The sequence below is a fragment of the Aulonocara sp. 'chitande type north' Nkhata Bay genome, linkage group LG12 (assembly GCF_057382095.1).
Source record: "Aulonocara sp. 'chitande type north' Nkhata Bay isolate Kocher_YH1m ecotype deep benthic linkage group LG12, A_spYH_male_GT1.1, whole genome shotgun sequence".
Lineage (NCBI taxonomy): Eukaryota > Metazoa > Chordata > Actinopteri > Cichliformes > Cichlidae > Aulonocara > Aulonocara sp. 'chitande type north' Nkhata Bay.
Window position 1 is genome coordinate 3,628,968 of NC_141355.1, and position 14,514 is coordinate 3,643,481.

At 38.9% G+C, this 14,514-nt stretch overlaps 1 protein-coding gene across 2 annotated transcripts; it reads left to right on the forward strand.

Moving 5' to 3' along the window:
* The first annotated feature begins 1,081 nt into the window (after nt 1-1,081).
* On the forward strand, nt 1,082-11,874 carry arrdc1a (arrestin domain containing 1a). 2 transcript variants are annotated; one of them, XM_086313217.1, is made up of 9 exons: nt 1,082-1,260; nt 4,168-4,278; nt 4,529-4,579; nt 7,122-7,276; nt 7,790-7,972; nt 8,531-8,707; nt 9,179-9,713; nt 10,840-10,914; nt 11,272-11,874. In XM_086313217.1, exons 1-8 carry the CDS (start codon nt 1,143-1,145, stop codon nt 10,875-10,877), a joined length of 1,368 nt encoding a protein of 455 aa, XP_086169343.1. In that variant the 5' UTR covers nt 1,082-1,142; the 3' UTR covers nt 10,878-10,914; nt 11,272-11,874. The 2 variants fall into 2 exon arrangements, with proteins under 2 accessions (XP_086169343.1, XP_086169342.1); XM_086313216.1 differs by having other exon boundaries at nt 10,840-11,874.
* Nucleotides 11,875-14,514: the final 2,640 nt, after the last annotated feature.

A 14,514-nucleotide genomic window follows, 5' to 3' on the forward strand; every position in this document is an offset into this window, starting at 1 on the left:
GTCACCCTATTTTTCACCACTGAAAACAAGAACAGGTTTAGAAACAGTTCCTAATGCAATCCAGCAGCTGTTACTTTGTTCCATTAAGTCATAAGAATGTAATCTGCAAGAGCACTCCCTAATGACATCAGCACATTATACTACATTGCATAAATGTCACTATCTAAAGACAATGTTGGTATCATTGATAATTAATTGTCTTTGACATACTTAACTGTTTTAACATAAGAACAAGGTAAGTATGCGGTAATACAACCTCGTGGTTTTATTAATAAGCTTCATCCAAATGCAACTAAGCTCATTTGATATTAACCTGTTATGGAAACCCACCAAACAAGAGACCTTCTGGGGATGCAGCTGAGTTACGTTTAATTAAAAAAAAAAAAAAACAGTCTGGAGAAAATATTGTTGGTTTCAATTCAATTCAATTTTATTTATATAGCGCCAAATCACAACAAAAGTTGCCTCAAGGCGGTTAATTGATGGGTTAATTTTAGTTTGCTCACTGCTAACCTTAATATCACCGAGAATACTTAAATATCTTAAATGTTACAGTTGCCCTCAGCTGGCTCATGCTTCATTCAGCTGTGTTAATGTAAAAAGTGTCATTTTTAATGACACCACTGAATTTCCCGGAGGAACCGCACCTGAGGGATTAATAAAGTAATCCCTAATTTAACAGTGTTTAAGTGCTCACCAGTTGGTCTGATGGTGTATGTGGTGTGTCGTCGTCAATTCTGCTTCCCAGTTTCTGGGGAAAAACACTCTGGAATTGCTAATGGTTGTGAGGCGGTCCTTCTCCTTCAGCCATTAAGTTCTGGGAGTTGATCTACGATGAGAATACAGAGGCTGTGAGTGCTGCAGGTAAGTGTAATGGGTTTTTATGCATGTAGATATTTTCAGGCATATGATACTAGGCAAAGAAAATGAAACATTGGAAAACTTTACTTGTTTTATGCTAAGAGATATGCTAAGAGACAACTTCGTTATTAATACGCCTGAAAAAGCAGTCTTTTATGTAACGTTTGTCCGGTGAACACGACGTCACTAAAAGGGGTGGGGACGAGGAGGTAAAAGTGAGTGCTGTCGCCTGTGCGCACAGGTGATTTTCAGTCTTGTTTCGCATTACGTCGGGTGAGAAAATGGGAAAGCTTCAGGAGTTTAAGATTGCCTTTGAGAAAAACAAAGAAGTGTACAGTCCGGGAGAGTCCATCTCTGGAACCGTGACAGTAAAACTGGGCCAACAGCTGCAGTGTAAAGGTAAGAGCCATCTGCGCTCAGCAGGTGGGAAAACGTCGACCTCGAGAAACGAGGAAGTGAGTTGATTTGGTAACGAGTCGTAATTCCTACACTGTTCCCACGCCTGGTTTTAGAAATAACTTCTCCTATTTGAAGATCACTCAGAGGTTGAAAAGCCATCCTGTGGTGTTCTGTGTTTGTGGTTCTAAAACTTGCATATGATTTTTCATTGGCCGTTTACCGCGGTGTAGCTCTGCACACTGATTCAATGGAAAATGTTTAATGAGGCCTAATGGGAAATTTGCTTCTGTGTTTTGTAACACTTGGTTCAATGTTTTATCCCAATTTCCCAAACTATCCAAAACACAAATTGACGGTCTTTCATTAAATTACAGCAAAATACCTGGATTTTGGACTATGTAAATATTCTGTTTTGATAGTTTATAATTTGTTTAACATGATTCTTAGTTCAACTCCTCAGTCCTACTCAGCTTTATAAGCATAGATTTCCTACTGTTTTTATGTTACGTGTAGATTAAGTTTAGTTAAAAGTTGAAAGATTAGCTCAGAAAATGAGTTTATATTATACATTATTGCAGCACTGTATTCTATACACCTCTCTTTACCTACCCGACATTCATATTCAATCTAAAATGACTAATTAACCTAACATGCTTGGCTTTGGTGAAAACTAACTTGAGGAAACCCACACAGGCATCAGTCCCCAAAGAAAAGCACCAGCCAGGATTTTAACCAGGGACATTTTTGTGAGGCGACTGTACTAAATACTCTATCACTTTGCTGCCTTATTCCAGTTTTGGCTCTGTGTCAAGGCCCCCCTCTCTGAAGGGACCCTCTAAAGCATAGGTGTCAAACTCTGGCCCGCGGGCCAAATTTGGCCCGCAGCCTAATTACATTTGGCCCGCGAAGCCATACCAAATTACTATCAGAGCTGGCCTACTATTATACAGCTAATATATATATTGTTTAGTATTAAGCTTTGCTTGTTCCATATTCAGTTTTTCAGCAAAACGTGTTTGAGTCCATAAGAAAAGATTCATTCTTATATCTGGAGGAATAAATATATTTCAGTAAATATTAATGTTAGCCCGCGACTTTGTTCCAGTTTTGAATTTTGGCCCACTGTGTATTTGAGTTTGACACCCCTGCTCTAAAGTAATGCACTGGCGTTGAGCAGTGTCTAATTGGTTCTGCTGTTTTATTTATTTTGTAGTGTTGTATAGTCAGACTGTACATTTAAACATACTTAAGACTGTCATCAAGAGACCAAAATGAAACTTGAAACAGGAAAAGTGAGTGTCATTGTCCAGATTGCTGTAAAAGCAACATCTCATCCATCTGAATGCACTTATTCATTCTTCTTATTTGGGATATTTAACATCTCAAAGGTTCTACTGTGTCAACAAGGACAATAAAAGGTAACACATTTGAATGCAGATTGCAAGGGAAAGGTTTCTTCTACTCTTTGTAGCTCTCAACCTGCTGAGTGGCGTCTTTGTGTTTTGTTACTTTGAATGCTTGCGAGGCCTCTGGTCTGTTTACATTCCTCTTCAGGTAAAGCTGGTCGGACTGTCGGCTCAAGATCTCTTATGCTACATGCTACAGTTTCACCGTTTAAAATACTAATGGTATATTAAACTATTTTAAGTACTGTGATGAGACGTGCCACTGAAAAATATTAACACTGCAATAAAAATCTTAGTTTCACTCACCACTATTCACTTAAACAGCCAGTTTATTGAAGAACCTACAAACAACTTTTCACATGTTTTGTTCTGTTTTGGGATTTCTTGAGACTGGTAAAGGTTGTGTTTAGTATTCTAAACGTTTTTGGCGCTCTTCATTCTGTTCATGTGATGCCATCATTATAGCAGTGTGCTTTCTTCTATTGCTGTTAACTCAAATGTGTTACTGAGAACATTTTGAACATTTTTATGTGACTTAAAATTGGGAATATAACAACATGTATTTGGACCACAGACTGTATTGAAAAGATGGACATTCTTACCTTGATGTCAACCATTTAATTTCTGGACAAACATCACCACATTGTAGGTCCTGGACATTATTAGCAGGGATTATTGTTGCTGGTATGTTCTTTCAGAGGTAGATGTGCCTTTATTTTGAGCATATGCTGAAACACGTGAAATTTAATTGGCATTCAGTAATAGACACCATAACTCAATTCTAAAACTTTAATCACAAAAGCTGAAGCCCAAACTTCTTGGTAAGTCATTATTTTAACAAACCATATTACTTGTTAGATCATTTTTCAATCGAGATGGTTCTCCAAAGGCACCAACAGCACAAAACGGCTTAAATAAGTAATGATGTATGAACAAAATGGAAACAAATTTGTCTAACATTGTAGCTGTAAAGCTGGGGTATTTTTTTATGTTCATAGAATGTAGGACCTGGATTTTATGTAATGGTTACCTTTGTTTCTGTTAATGAAGGATTACATTAAAACAGTAATAAAGCATTCAGACTAGTTGAATAACCTTCAGACTTTGACCAACAGTAGACTGTAGGAACAATACAATGTTGTGGAATATTTGGCTGCCTTTCCTAATCTGGTGAAAATCTGGTTCAAGCATTTTATGGTTTTCAGTATAAAGTCAAGCTTTCTTTATACTTTTGACCAGTAATTGGTTTTTGGTCTGTTTTTGTTACAAAACATTAGCTGGCTTAGGCTATTTCCCAAATCAAATAATGCATCCTAAACTCTCCTGAAGGGTGTTTATTACAGGTCTTTTGCACATATTGATGTTGTATAAATCTGGAGCAATATGCCATTAAACAGACCAATAACACACCCTTGAGGAAAAGACTGATTACGAAAAGTGTTTCCTGCTGTGGCTACTACGAATCGTCTGTAGTTAAACTTGTGTATTTTCTTATCTGCAGCTATCAAAGCGAACTGCAATGGTTTCTGCGGCATCACCAATAAGTTCAATGACACAGCATGGACGATGGAGGAGCAGTACTTCAACAGCACGATCTCAGTGGCAGACAAAGGTGTGCTTCCAAATGCTAATTAAAACTGTGTGCAAATGTCCAGTGTCCACAAAATACTTCCTTGTGAGATGGTTTGTTGTGATAATTGAGACAAATTTGCAAATGGAACTGGTCAATGTGACAATATGTGAAGATTACAACTTCTCATTTTCCACTGCAGCCTTGAGGCATATCTGACTGTTTGGAAACAACAGAGCAACTGTTACTGTTTCCATCAAAGGATTTTATTTGTGCTTTGTGTCCCAAATAGGTACCCTGAAAGAGGGAATGCACACATTTCCCTTCAAGTTTCTCATACCAGGTAGGTGAAGTTGATGGGATATTTTTGCATGTGTTTATTTTCCCCTTTCATTTCCCAGTCTGTCAGACATGTTCTGGCATGTTGTGAGGATGGGACTGATTTTCTTTTCCTCCCAAAATGTTAAAAATATATGTGTGTGTACACACACACACACACACACACACACACACACACACACACACACACACACACACACACACACACAATATGCATGCTTTTGTTGTCTCGTCAGTTCGCCTCAACATACGCTCGTCATATTCTGTGATATGATTTACTCTGACATGTTTGACGAGGTTAGTGGTGTTGCCACAGCACCTCACTTTCTTGCCACATGTATCATCATCGCGTCTTGGCTGTTTGTGGAGGTAAAATACGTCCACACATGACTTTGTTTACGCTCAGCCATTGTGAGTGCGCACGCGTAAGAGGAGGTAGTTCCTTCCAATTTAGATAATCCCAATGATGTAGTTGCTTTCCACTGTGTTCCTGTTAATGAAAAACTACAAATTTACCCCAAAGTACTAAAATGGTGATATTTTAATATGAGAATCTATTTTCGAGCATAAATTACTGGTATTGGAAGAATCGATATTTCAATATCAATCCGCACACCGCTAGTGAAGGGTTATTTCTCATGATGGTTGGGGTGGTTTTAGTTTAACCTCCAGATAAAGTGGTTAAGAGATCAAATTGATTCTTTGTTTACAACCTGCTCAGAAATTTGTTCCTTTTATTAGCCTTTTCTTCTTCTGTTTTTACATTTTTGCCTGACTATTTGATCTTCAGCAAGGCTTTGGGTTGTTCATTTTTCAGTGTTGTGTTGAAAAACAACAGTGTAGTCGTGAGTCTTGACTGCGTCACTGACATAGGTATGCTGGGCAGCACTGACGCTGTGAGATAAGGTCACTCTAAATCTTTGGCGCTGTCAGAATTTTGTCCATCAGTAGTGATAAGGCAATTGCAACAGTTCTCGTTTTGGGGCCACCACAACAGATAATTTGGCCCTTATAACCTGCCATCAGTCATCTTTTCTCTGGAACGGGCCACAATTGCAGAGCGTATACATGAGTTGAATGAGGTGCCATGATGGTGTCTAACTAAGAAGAGACTGGTGGATGCTTTCCACTACCATCCCTGTAATGGTTACTGTGACGTCAGCAGTATACAGTGTGTTCCACTGACTCATAACAATGCAATCTTTGAGAGAACTCCCTGATTACACCATTAATTGTTATGGACTCTTAAGATAACTGTGCATAAAGATGACGAGACAGTTGAATAATGAGGAAATATTTTAGTATCACCATTTGAAGACTTGTTAACTTTTTATTCAGTGCCAAAACTGTTGCCTGAAATAAAATACTTGACTTCCTTTCTATACATTGTCTTGATTTGTTTTGGCTGTCACACAATAGAACACAGGCAACAGTGTTTAGTCATTGTGTAGGTGCATGTCTGCAAGATGACATGCAGACAAGACAAGAAGCCTTTTATGTAATGTAGCTAGGATCACAGAAACTCAGAACCAGTCAAGCCAGTTTTTGTGAATCTGATATGAATCATTAAGCTTGTTTGCGTTCACTCCTAGAGTGCTGGCAGGTGCCTACGAAGTTTTTGTTTGTTTGTTTTTTGGTTTGTTTCTGTATTTGTCAAGATTTGGAAGGTTAATAAAGAGAAGAGCTCTATACTTTATAAATTAATATCATAGTTCTTTTGGGAAAAGGTGTCAAAACTCAGCAGCTATTTTGGAATTAATCTGGATGGATTATAGCTTTAAATTCAGTTCAGCGGCTCGGACATAAAAACTCCCTGGACTGTGTCAGTCAAATCCAGTGAAAGCTATTTCAAATGTTGGTGCCCCAAAATAGGTAGTTAGTTTTTTCCCTGCAAGGTATGCTACTACCAATATTACTGTTATTACTGTTCATGCACACAGTATCAGAACTATACAGCTTCACTCATTCACTGCCATTGACGTCTATAGCCGTCAATGGCAGTGAATGAGTCAGTGGGTTTAACTCATTCACTGCCAATGGCTGGCAGTGAATGAGTTAAAGGACTGGAGTTAGTGTTGACTGAAACCATGTCTTATACTACTTTATAGACAAAAACACAAACAGAAAGCGGAGTGGTTACATTTTTACAATGTTTTAAAGCACAGCTGTACATGTAGGTTAATTAAACACAGCACAAAGTACAATTACTTTGTTCTGAGGTATCTGTATTTTACTTGAGTATTTATTCTCACAATGTTTTCTTTTGGTCCCTACATTCTTCAACGAGTCTTTATAGTCTTCATGTTCAATAAGTGTGTTACTTGAGGGTTAACACATTTTAGAGGAGTTACTCAAACATCCCTTCCAGACATTAAAAGGATTTAAATCTAAAATGACAGATTACTAATATTGTGGCCGCCTGAGGAAAAAATATCCCTGCTCCTGGGTGCTCTTCACTCTTTCTGCAAAAACTGTAACTCTTTTAAAAACTGTAGTTCACACTACTGTATAACTACAAACTAACACAGTTCACTTCTTCCCCACAGCCACTGCTCCAACGTCTTTTGAAGGCATCTATGGAAGGATCATTTACAGAGTGAGGGCTTTTATTGACACACCACGATTTTCCAAGGACTACACCACAGAGAAAGCTTTCTTCCTGCTAAGCCTTCTGAACCTGAATGAAGTGCCAGATATATGGGTGAGACATTGTAGCTGTATGTCTGTATTCAGTCCCTGAATGGTTGGTCCTAAACACTGAGTTAATTAGTCTTCAGAGTTCAAACACACAACAGCCAAGTTTTTTTGTTTTTTTGATTTGGAGCTTGGACCAACCCTAACACTTTGCTGTTTATCAGAAATAGTTCCAATGAATCCACAAACTTTAGATTTTTGGATAACTGGACAAAGAACACCAGAGAACTTGCACATCTTCCTTCCATGGGGCAGGTGCAGAGCTGAAAACAATGGGACAGGGAGGAGGTAGAGTCTGATGAAGAGCAGGTGTGCTGTTGAAATGTCAACTAAATGCAATAAATGGGGAATCTAGAGTTCTGCATTTGTGTGAACCATTAATTCTAATCCTTTGAATAACTAGACAAGAAACTGTTTGAGTGTTATTTGCTTTGTTTTGTACTTACTGGCATTTAGATTCACCAAATTAATTTAAAGTCAATTATACTATTCAAAGTGTCTTTTGCCATGACCCATATAGGGAACCTGCTCATCTGCAGTGACTCAGCAGTTCACCTACATGTTGATGAAAACTGGCACAATAGTCTTGAGGGCTCAGACGCACATGAAGGGTTACACACCAGGAGAGATCATTCAGGTGACCGCCAACATCCACAACCAATCTGGGAAGAACACTGGCAACATGGCAGCCAGTCTGATGCAGGTTGGAACTTTATCTCCTTAACTCTGGTTACCTTCTGGTATTAGTTTTCTCACTTTTAGTGTTATGTTTTTACATTTACAATCCATGTTTTAAACTTATTTTCTATATCTTCTAAATATGATTGCTGCGTCGATAAACCCAACAGAAGACCAAACTTGAGTCTGACACTATAGGAATAACAGTTTCTAAATTTACTATTGCTAGCTACTAGCAGTCCTGCTCGCATTTAGCAGGACTGGCCCTTCTGGCATTTTCTTCTATAAGTTAATTGAATGTCAAAAGTATTTGTTCATCTGTCTTTGCATGCATTACTTAACTTAACTGACATACCATTCTTAATGAATAGGGTTCTAATATGATGTTGGCCTAGGCTTTGTAGCTATTACAGCTTCAATTCTTCTGGGAAGGCTTTCCACAATGTTTGAAAGTGTGCTTATGAGAATTTTGACTATTCTTCCAGAAGCCTATTTGTGAGATCACACGCTGACTTTGGGCTGTATTTTGCAGTCAAAACACACTGATCACAGTTTTTGACTATCCATAGTCGTATGTTTTCAGAGAGTGACCTATGAGACGAAGAAGCCGACCTATGATCTGAGAATAATAGCGAAGGTGGAGGGAGGCGTGGTGAAAGCTGGCAAAGAGGTGGAGTGGAAGGAGCAGATCATTGTTCCTCCCCTGCCTCAGTCCTCCCTCGCTGGCTGTGAGCTTATAAAGATCGAATATTTTGTCAAAGTAGGTTCATATTCCTTCTCTGATACATACTCGGTATTGCTTTTCTACCTGTCTGAAAAATTATGAGTAGTATGTGCAATACTGTAAGCATGAGGATGGCTGCAAGAACCTATATTATTTATTTATGTGTGTGTGTATACACACACACACACACACACACACACACACACACACACACACACACACACACACACACACACACACAGAGAGTTTAAATGATGATCCCAATGTTTAGCCAAGGTTTTGAATAATCAGGTCAGTGACAAGCAATTTCTAGTAATCCCTAAGAGCCAAGAGCTCCCATAGTCTAAAAAAGGTGATTTATTTATTTATTTTATTTATTTTTTTTGTGCTGATTTAAACTTTTGACCAGCTGACAAAGCAGATTTACATCCACTAATATTGACAAAGAATGAAAATCAGAGTCTATTCCACCACCCGACATTCTTTTTTGTTCTGCTGATGAACCAGGTGTGTCTGAAGTCTCCTGATGTCATGCTGACACTACCCATCCACATTGGGAACGTCTCATTAGACAAAAAACAACGGCCTTCCAAAAAAGCATCTGCTCCTTCCACTGAGGATACGCCAGCCTCTGACTCAACACTAGACACATCCATTTCTGCCTCCTCGCCCACCTTGCCCCCTCGTCCAGCCCCAAAACCTGCTCCTCGTCTTGCCCCTCGCTCTAGGGGATCCTCCCACAATTCCCCCAGCGCTCCTCCAGCTGAGTACCACCCAGGAGCAGAGGGAGGGGCCTTGATGAATGAGGACTTCCAAAACAAGCGGCAGTCTCAACTGGTGTCACCCAATGCATTTAGTTATGCACCAGGCCTCTTTTTTCCTCAAAACCAGCAGCCAGTCGGACCAGCTGCAGCACCCAACGGGCCTGAATTTAGTGGGTCCACAGGGCCCACAAGTCTTTACCCCTCTTTGAATGGTACCACTTCAGTGGCAACACCACAGATCCTGCCTCCAGACTACAGCACGTCAGATTATCCAAAAGGTGAGTTGCCACACAATCTACCACTGTTGCTCTAGAAATCAGTAGACTCTACTTTTTAAAAACTTCAGCGATGGTTCAAGCCTCATCGCTGAGTAATTACTCACAGTATCGACTGCAACAACTTTAATGAACCCTTAGTTATTCCTAGAAGTTCCTTAAGTAATGGTTCCTGTAGCTGCTTATTAGACTTTGGACTCGATTTAACAGTCCTAGGCCATGCAGCACTAATGGTTAAGGCAGGACTCTGACATCCAGTTTTGGTTTCTTCCCCTATATCAGCATTGATGTGGAGGTTTCAATAGCAAGGCTTATCTTTTGGGAGAATACTACAGTGGCTACCTGTGCCGTCATGGCAAGCATAAATAGATGGCTGTATGATGATTTTACCAGCAACTGGTCTGGATATTCTGGGGCCTTCAAAACCTCTTGCTGCAGTTTTGAATTTATTGTTCCCTTAATGATTGAAAGACTGGGTAGCAAAGCAGTCCAAACCATGATGATCCCTCCACCATGCTTCATATTATGTGATAGTCTGTAGGAATGTTTTGTACCTTTGTGCAGCATGGCAGCCAGTTTAAAATCTCAATCTGCATGGAATTCTTTGGAACAGGAATTCATGTTGGTGGAATGCAATGGCTTACTAATTGTAAAGTATCATCAGCTCATCCCTGTTCACCAGAAACAACAGAGTCTCATGAACCCCAACTTAGTTCAGTAAAAGTTTCTGGTGTGATACAGTCACTGCAAGGTGTTAGTGGTGTTGCTCAGCAATCCCATGGGTGTGGCTCTTTGCAGAATCAATGCAGCTCTTCCCCACAGCAGTACTCTTAAGGAAATTAATAGGAGATTGATTGGCTCTACAAATTCACATATAGGAAAGTCCAGTTGCGGGATAAAGTCTAGTTACCCAACTAGATTCATGCTGTGAAAATAGGTGCAGTAATTTGATCCATCAGAAGAACCACAGCTACTAATGTGGTCCAAACAAGAGTGTATTCCGATTGAACAAAGTCAACTGGAATACAAGGACCTAGCTCATACTGCTTGTTTTGTGGCAATATATAAAGTGTGGTATTTAACAGTGTTTAAATATTAACCAGTTGGATTGATGGTGTGTGTGTTTCAGAGGCTCCTCCTTCTTACAATGCGAGCTGCAACACATGATATGGACAAAGAAGAAGAAACCAGGAACGACTAACAATTAACTGATATTCAACAAAATGTTGAGGCGAAGTTCATGTGTAATGTTGCCGCATTTCTAATATAAGAGCCCTGTCATTTTAAAAAGTTAAAAAAAGAGAGAGACATTCACAATCCACATGAAACCTAGTGTATCCTGGTGTAATGAGCGGATTTTTTTTTTTTGATAAAGTGATCAAAAGTGGCTGCCTGGTGAACAAGTGTCTTCAGTTATCAAAGGAGGAATCCTTTCTGCAGCAAGTCACCACCAAAAACCAGATTTGATATGCTTTTAGCACATTGAATGAAAGGAGAGAGAAGCTGCATTTTACTTGGTTGTACACTATTTAGTTTTAAATTGTGGGTTATTAAAAATACCTTAAATAGCATCTGTGATGTCATGTTAGTTTTTTAGAATATAATAATTAAAAACAAGTCCAGAATTTAATTATGTTGATGTCATTCCAAATTTAAACTGTAGGATTTGAAATGAAACAGATGTCGCCTTATTTTCTTGAAATGCTTTGTTCAGAAAGGGTTTTGTTTTAATATGCTTTTAATCAGTTTGCTGATGTGTGATTGTGTTAAACGAGCACTTCCTTTTGTAAGCGGTCTACATGTAGCTCTGTGAGGACATGATATGGTGGCGTTTAGCCAGATCTCCATCTGTTGAGGCATTTACTTTCATGTCTTGTGCTGTAGGACATAGAAGTAAATGACCAATGGGGTTGTGTATTCCTTCTTTTTCACTACTGCATGTATGTCACCTACATTATATGTTGGTTCTGTATGTGCCTTTTAGTTGTTCCACAATAAGGCAGGTGTGACCTGATGCTATATTTGGGCCTTCATAATGAATAACACTTGAGATTTGTCTTCATATATCTTTGTTGAATCACTTGAGCATGCTGAAAGCCCATTTATTTATTGTTCCAACTTCCAACTACTGTTTGGATTCTAATAAACCTGTGAAACCCATAAATTGTGTCATACTTAAGACTCATTAAGCATTTTTAAGACCTTTTTTAAAGGAATGCAGTTACACTAGCCGGTCATTTTCACCCACCACTTGCTAACTTGCCTATATTCCTGCTAAAAGCCTGACAGAGTCCATCTGTTTGTTTTTTGCCTAAGTGCAGTGTAGAGTTTGAGGCAGAATGAGCATGTCCCATTGCTTTTTGTTTTTGTTATTACTGGCTGCCAAAAACCTGGAGTTTCATGTGCCACTGAAGGTTTTTGGGAACACTTTGTAAAGGTTTTTTTGTTTTTTTGTTTTTTGTGTGTGTGTGTTTCATGATTCTTAATATACAGTGGTGTGAAAGTGTTTGTCCCCTTACTGATATTTTTATGTATGTTTGTCACATTGACATATTTCAGATCATTAAACACATTTAGTTTCAGTTTAGCTCAGTGGGTGAGCAGATGACCCAGTCTGACCCAAGGCCCCCCAAAAATAAATAAATCGAAATAACACAAGTGAACCCAAAATGCAGTTTTCAAATGAATGTAATTAACATTAAGGGGACAAATCGAAACCCCTGTGTGCCCCCTAAACTGCAATAACTGGCAATGAGTCTTTTACAGTTCTGTGGAGGAATTTTGGCCACTCCAGTCTTCATTTGGTTTTTGAGCCATTCAGAGGTGGACTTGCTGGTGTGTTTTGGATCATTGTTCTGCTGTAAAAAAACCAAGTGTGGTTCAGCTTGAGGTTACGAACCAGTTGGTTTTCTTTGTTATCTTTGTCTAATATTTACATTTGTTTAATGATCTAAAATGTGGCAAACAAGAAAATCAGGAAGGGCTCAACCACTAACTGCTCAACAGATGCCTTGAAACCTCTTTTTAAACTATAAAATAATATTAAAGTTACAATCTTCTTTTGGCTGCTCTCTTTAAGAATTACTACAGGAAAGGCTTACAAGATGGTAGTGAGACCGGCTAATTTTCACCCCATCTCTAGAATCTTCTATCACACCAACCCTATCCTTTAGGATTGTTTGGACATGTACAACCTTTCTTCTTTAGCTTTGTCTTTAACCCACTCAACCCAAGCCGTTCCTTTGATACTCGTTTCTAATCTTGTAACTCCCAAGAACTTCCATCATCTCTAAACTATACCATAGCAGGTCTCACTACCATCTTGTAAGCTTTTCCTTTCTCTCTAGCTGATAGCCTTCTGTCACAAATAACCCCTGACATTCAACTCAACCCAATCCCCACCCTAACTGCACACGTTTACTTCAACTCTTGTGAACTGTTCATTGGATGGTTGACCCCAGTTTTTTTTTTTTGTCATCCATCTTCAATTACTTTATTGAAGTATATTGGAGATGAGTCTTTTTACAGGGTGGAATGTTTGTAAAGCCTCTATTTTTAATAACTTCGGAAAAAAAGAATTTCATTTTGTCAAAATTGTACATACAGGCTCAAATAATGTTTAACATTTAACCAAATGTTAACCACTAATATTTGGTTAAATGTCCATCTCGACCTAACCCTTCTTGTTGCCATTAACAAGCTTCTGGTAAAATTTCGAACAGATATTTGACCACTCTTGGGTAGTTTTGAGGCACAGATTTGGAGAGCAGTCCACAACTTTTCAATGTAGCTGAGGTTGGAGCTTTGAAGCCATTGCAGAATCTTAATGTTAAATAAACCAGTTTTGATTTGTGTTTGGGATCATTATTCTGTTGGAACCTCCAGTTGTGTCCAAGTTCTAACTATAGTTACTGATTTGGAGTGAAGTTGAGGAATAACAAGGTAGTCATCCTCCTATCCCATCCACTTTGTGCAATCAGAATCAGAGAAACCTTATTAATCCCAGAGGGTAATTGAGTTGTTATAGCAGCAAATATACAACAAACATCAAGCACTCATTCAAAATGAGTGTGGAAACAGAGTTATGATACGTAAATATTAAGATAAATATAGAGATATAACTATACATATAAATCTAAAAGGACGAGTATGTCTTCAAATATGTCATGGTGTACATGGTGCATTGTGGTGTGATTAATTCTGTTCCACATTTGTGGATCTGACCTAAGTGGATGAATTAAAGAGTGTGATAGCAGTAGACTTGTAGTCAAGAGACCAAGACAATACCAAGACCAGAGGGTATGGAGACCAAGACTCAGACAAAAAAGTCTTTAAACTGCAGCCAGATGCTGCTTCGTTTACGGGTGTCAGCCATATTTATGTATTTTTGCGATGCACAGCCCTCCTCTCTCTCACCCTCTGTTTTTCACATAATGATATTATCCTATATCCTCGCATGTAATTGGCCACAATATGAAGGGATTGGAGCATAGCTGAGCCACTGTGTGAGCCAAAGGAAATTAAGTGAGGAGCCGGCTCTCGCTCAATGGGAGTCTATTCTTCTGATTCACTACAAAGCGCTCTCTAAGCACGGCTCTTAGAGCTGATGCTTTAGCGCACGACACATTATCAAACGTTACGTTGTGTGTCATGGATACTGTTGACTCCATAGGCAGAGCCAGACATTTTATACACCTGGGGCTTAGCCCTAAAGGGTCGTATGCATGTGGGATGGGGGTCAGAAATGACTGTGGCTGTGTTTTGAGTTTTGTTTAAAAAAGAATGACTTCATCTTTTACTGATG

What these genes read in the sequence shown, in the direction of transcription:
- arrdc1a (XM_086313216.1), top strand. Translation starts at nt 1,143, where the DNA reads ATGGGAAAGCTTCAGGAGTTTAAGATTGCCTTTGAGAAAAACAAAGAA. An exon ending in CTTCAAGTTTCTCATACCAG is followed by an intron (nt 4,580 to 7,121) that starts GTAGGTGAAGTT and finishes TCTTCCCCACAG; the next exon opens with CCACTGCTCCAACGTCTTTT. An exon ending in AGATCGAATATTTTGTCAAA is followed by an intron (nt 8,708 to 9,178) that starts GTAGGTTCATAT and finishes CTGATGAACCAG; the next exon opens with GTGTGTCTGAAGTCTCCTGA.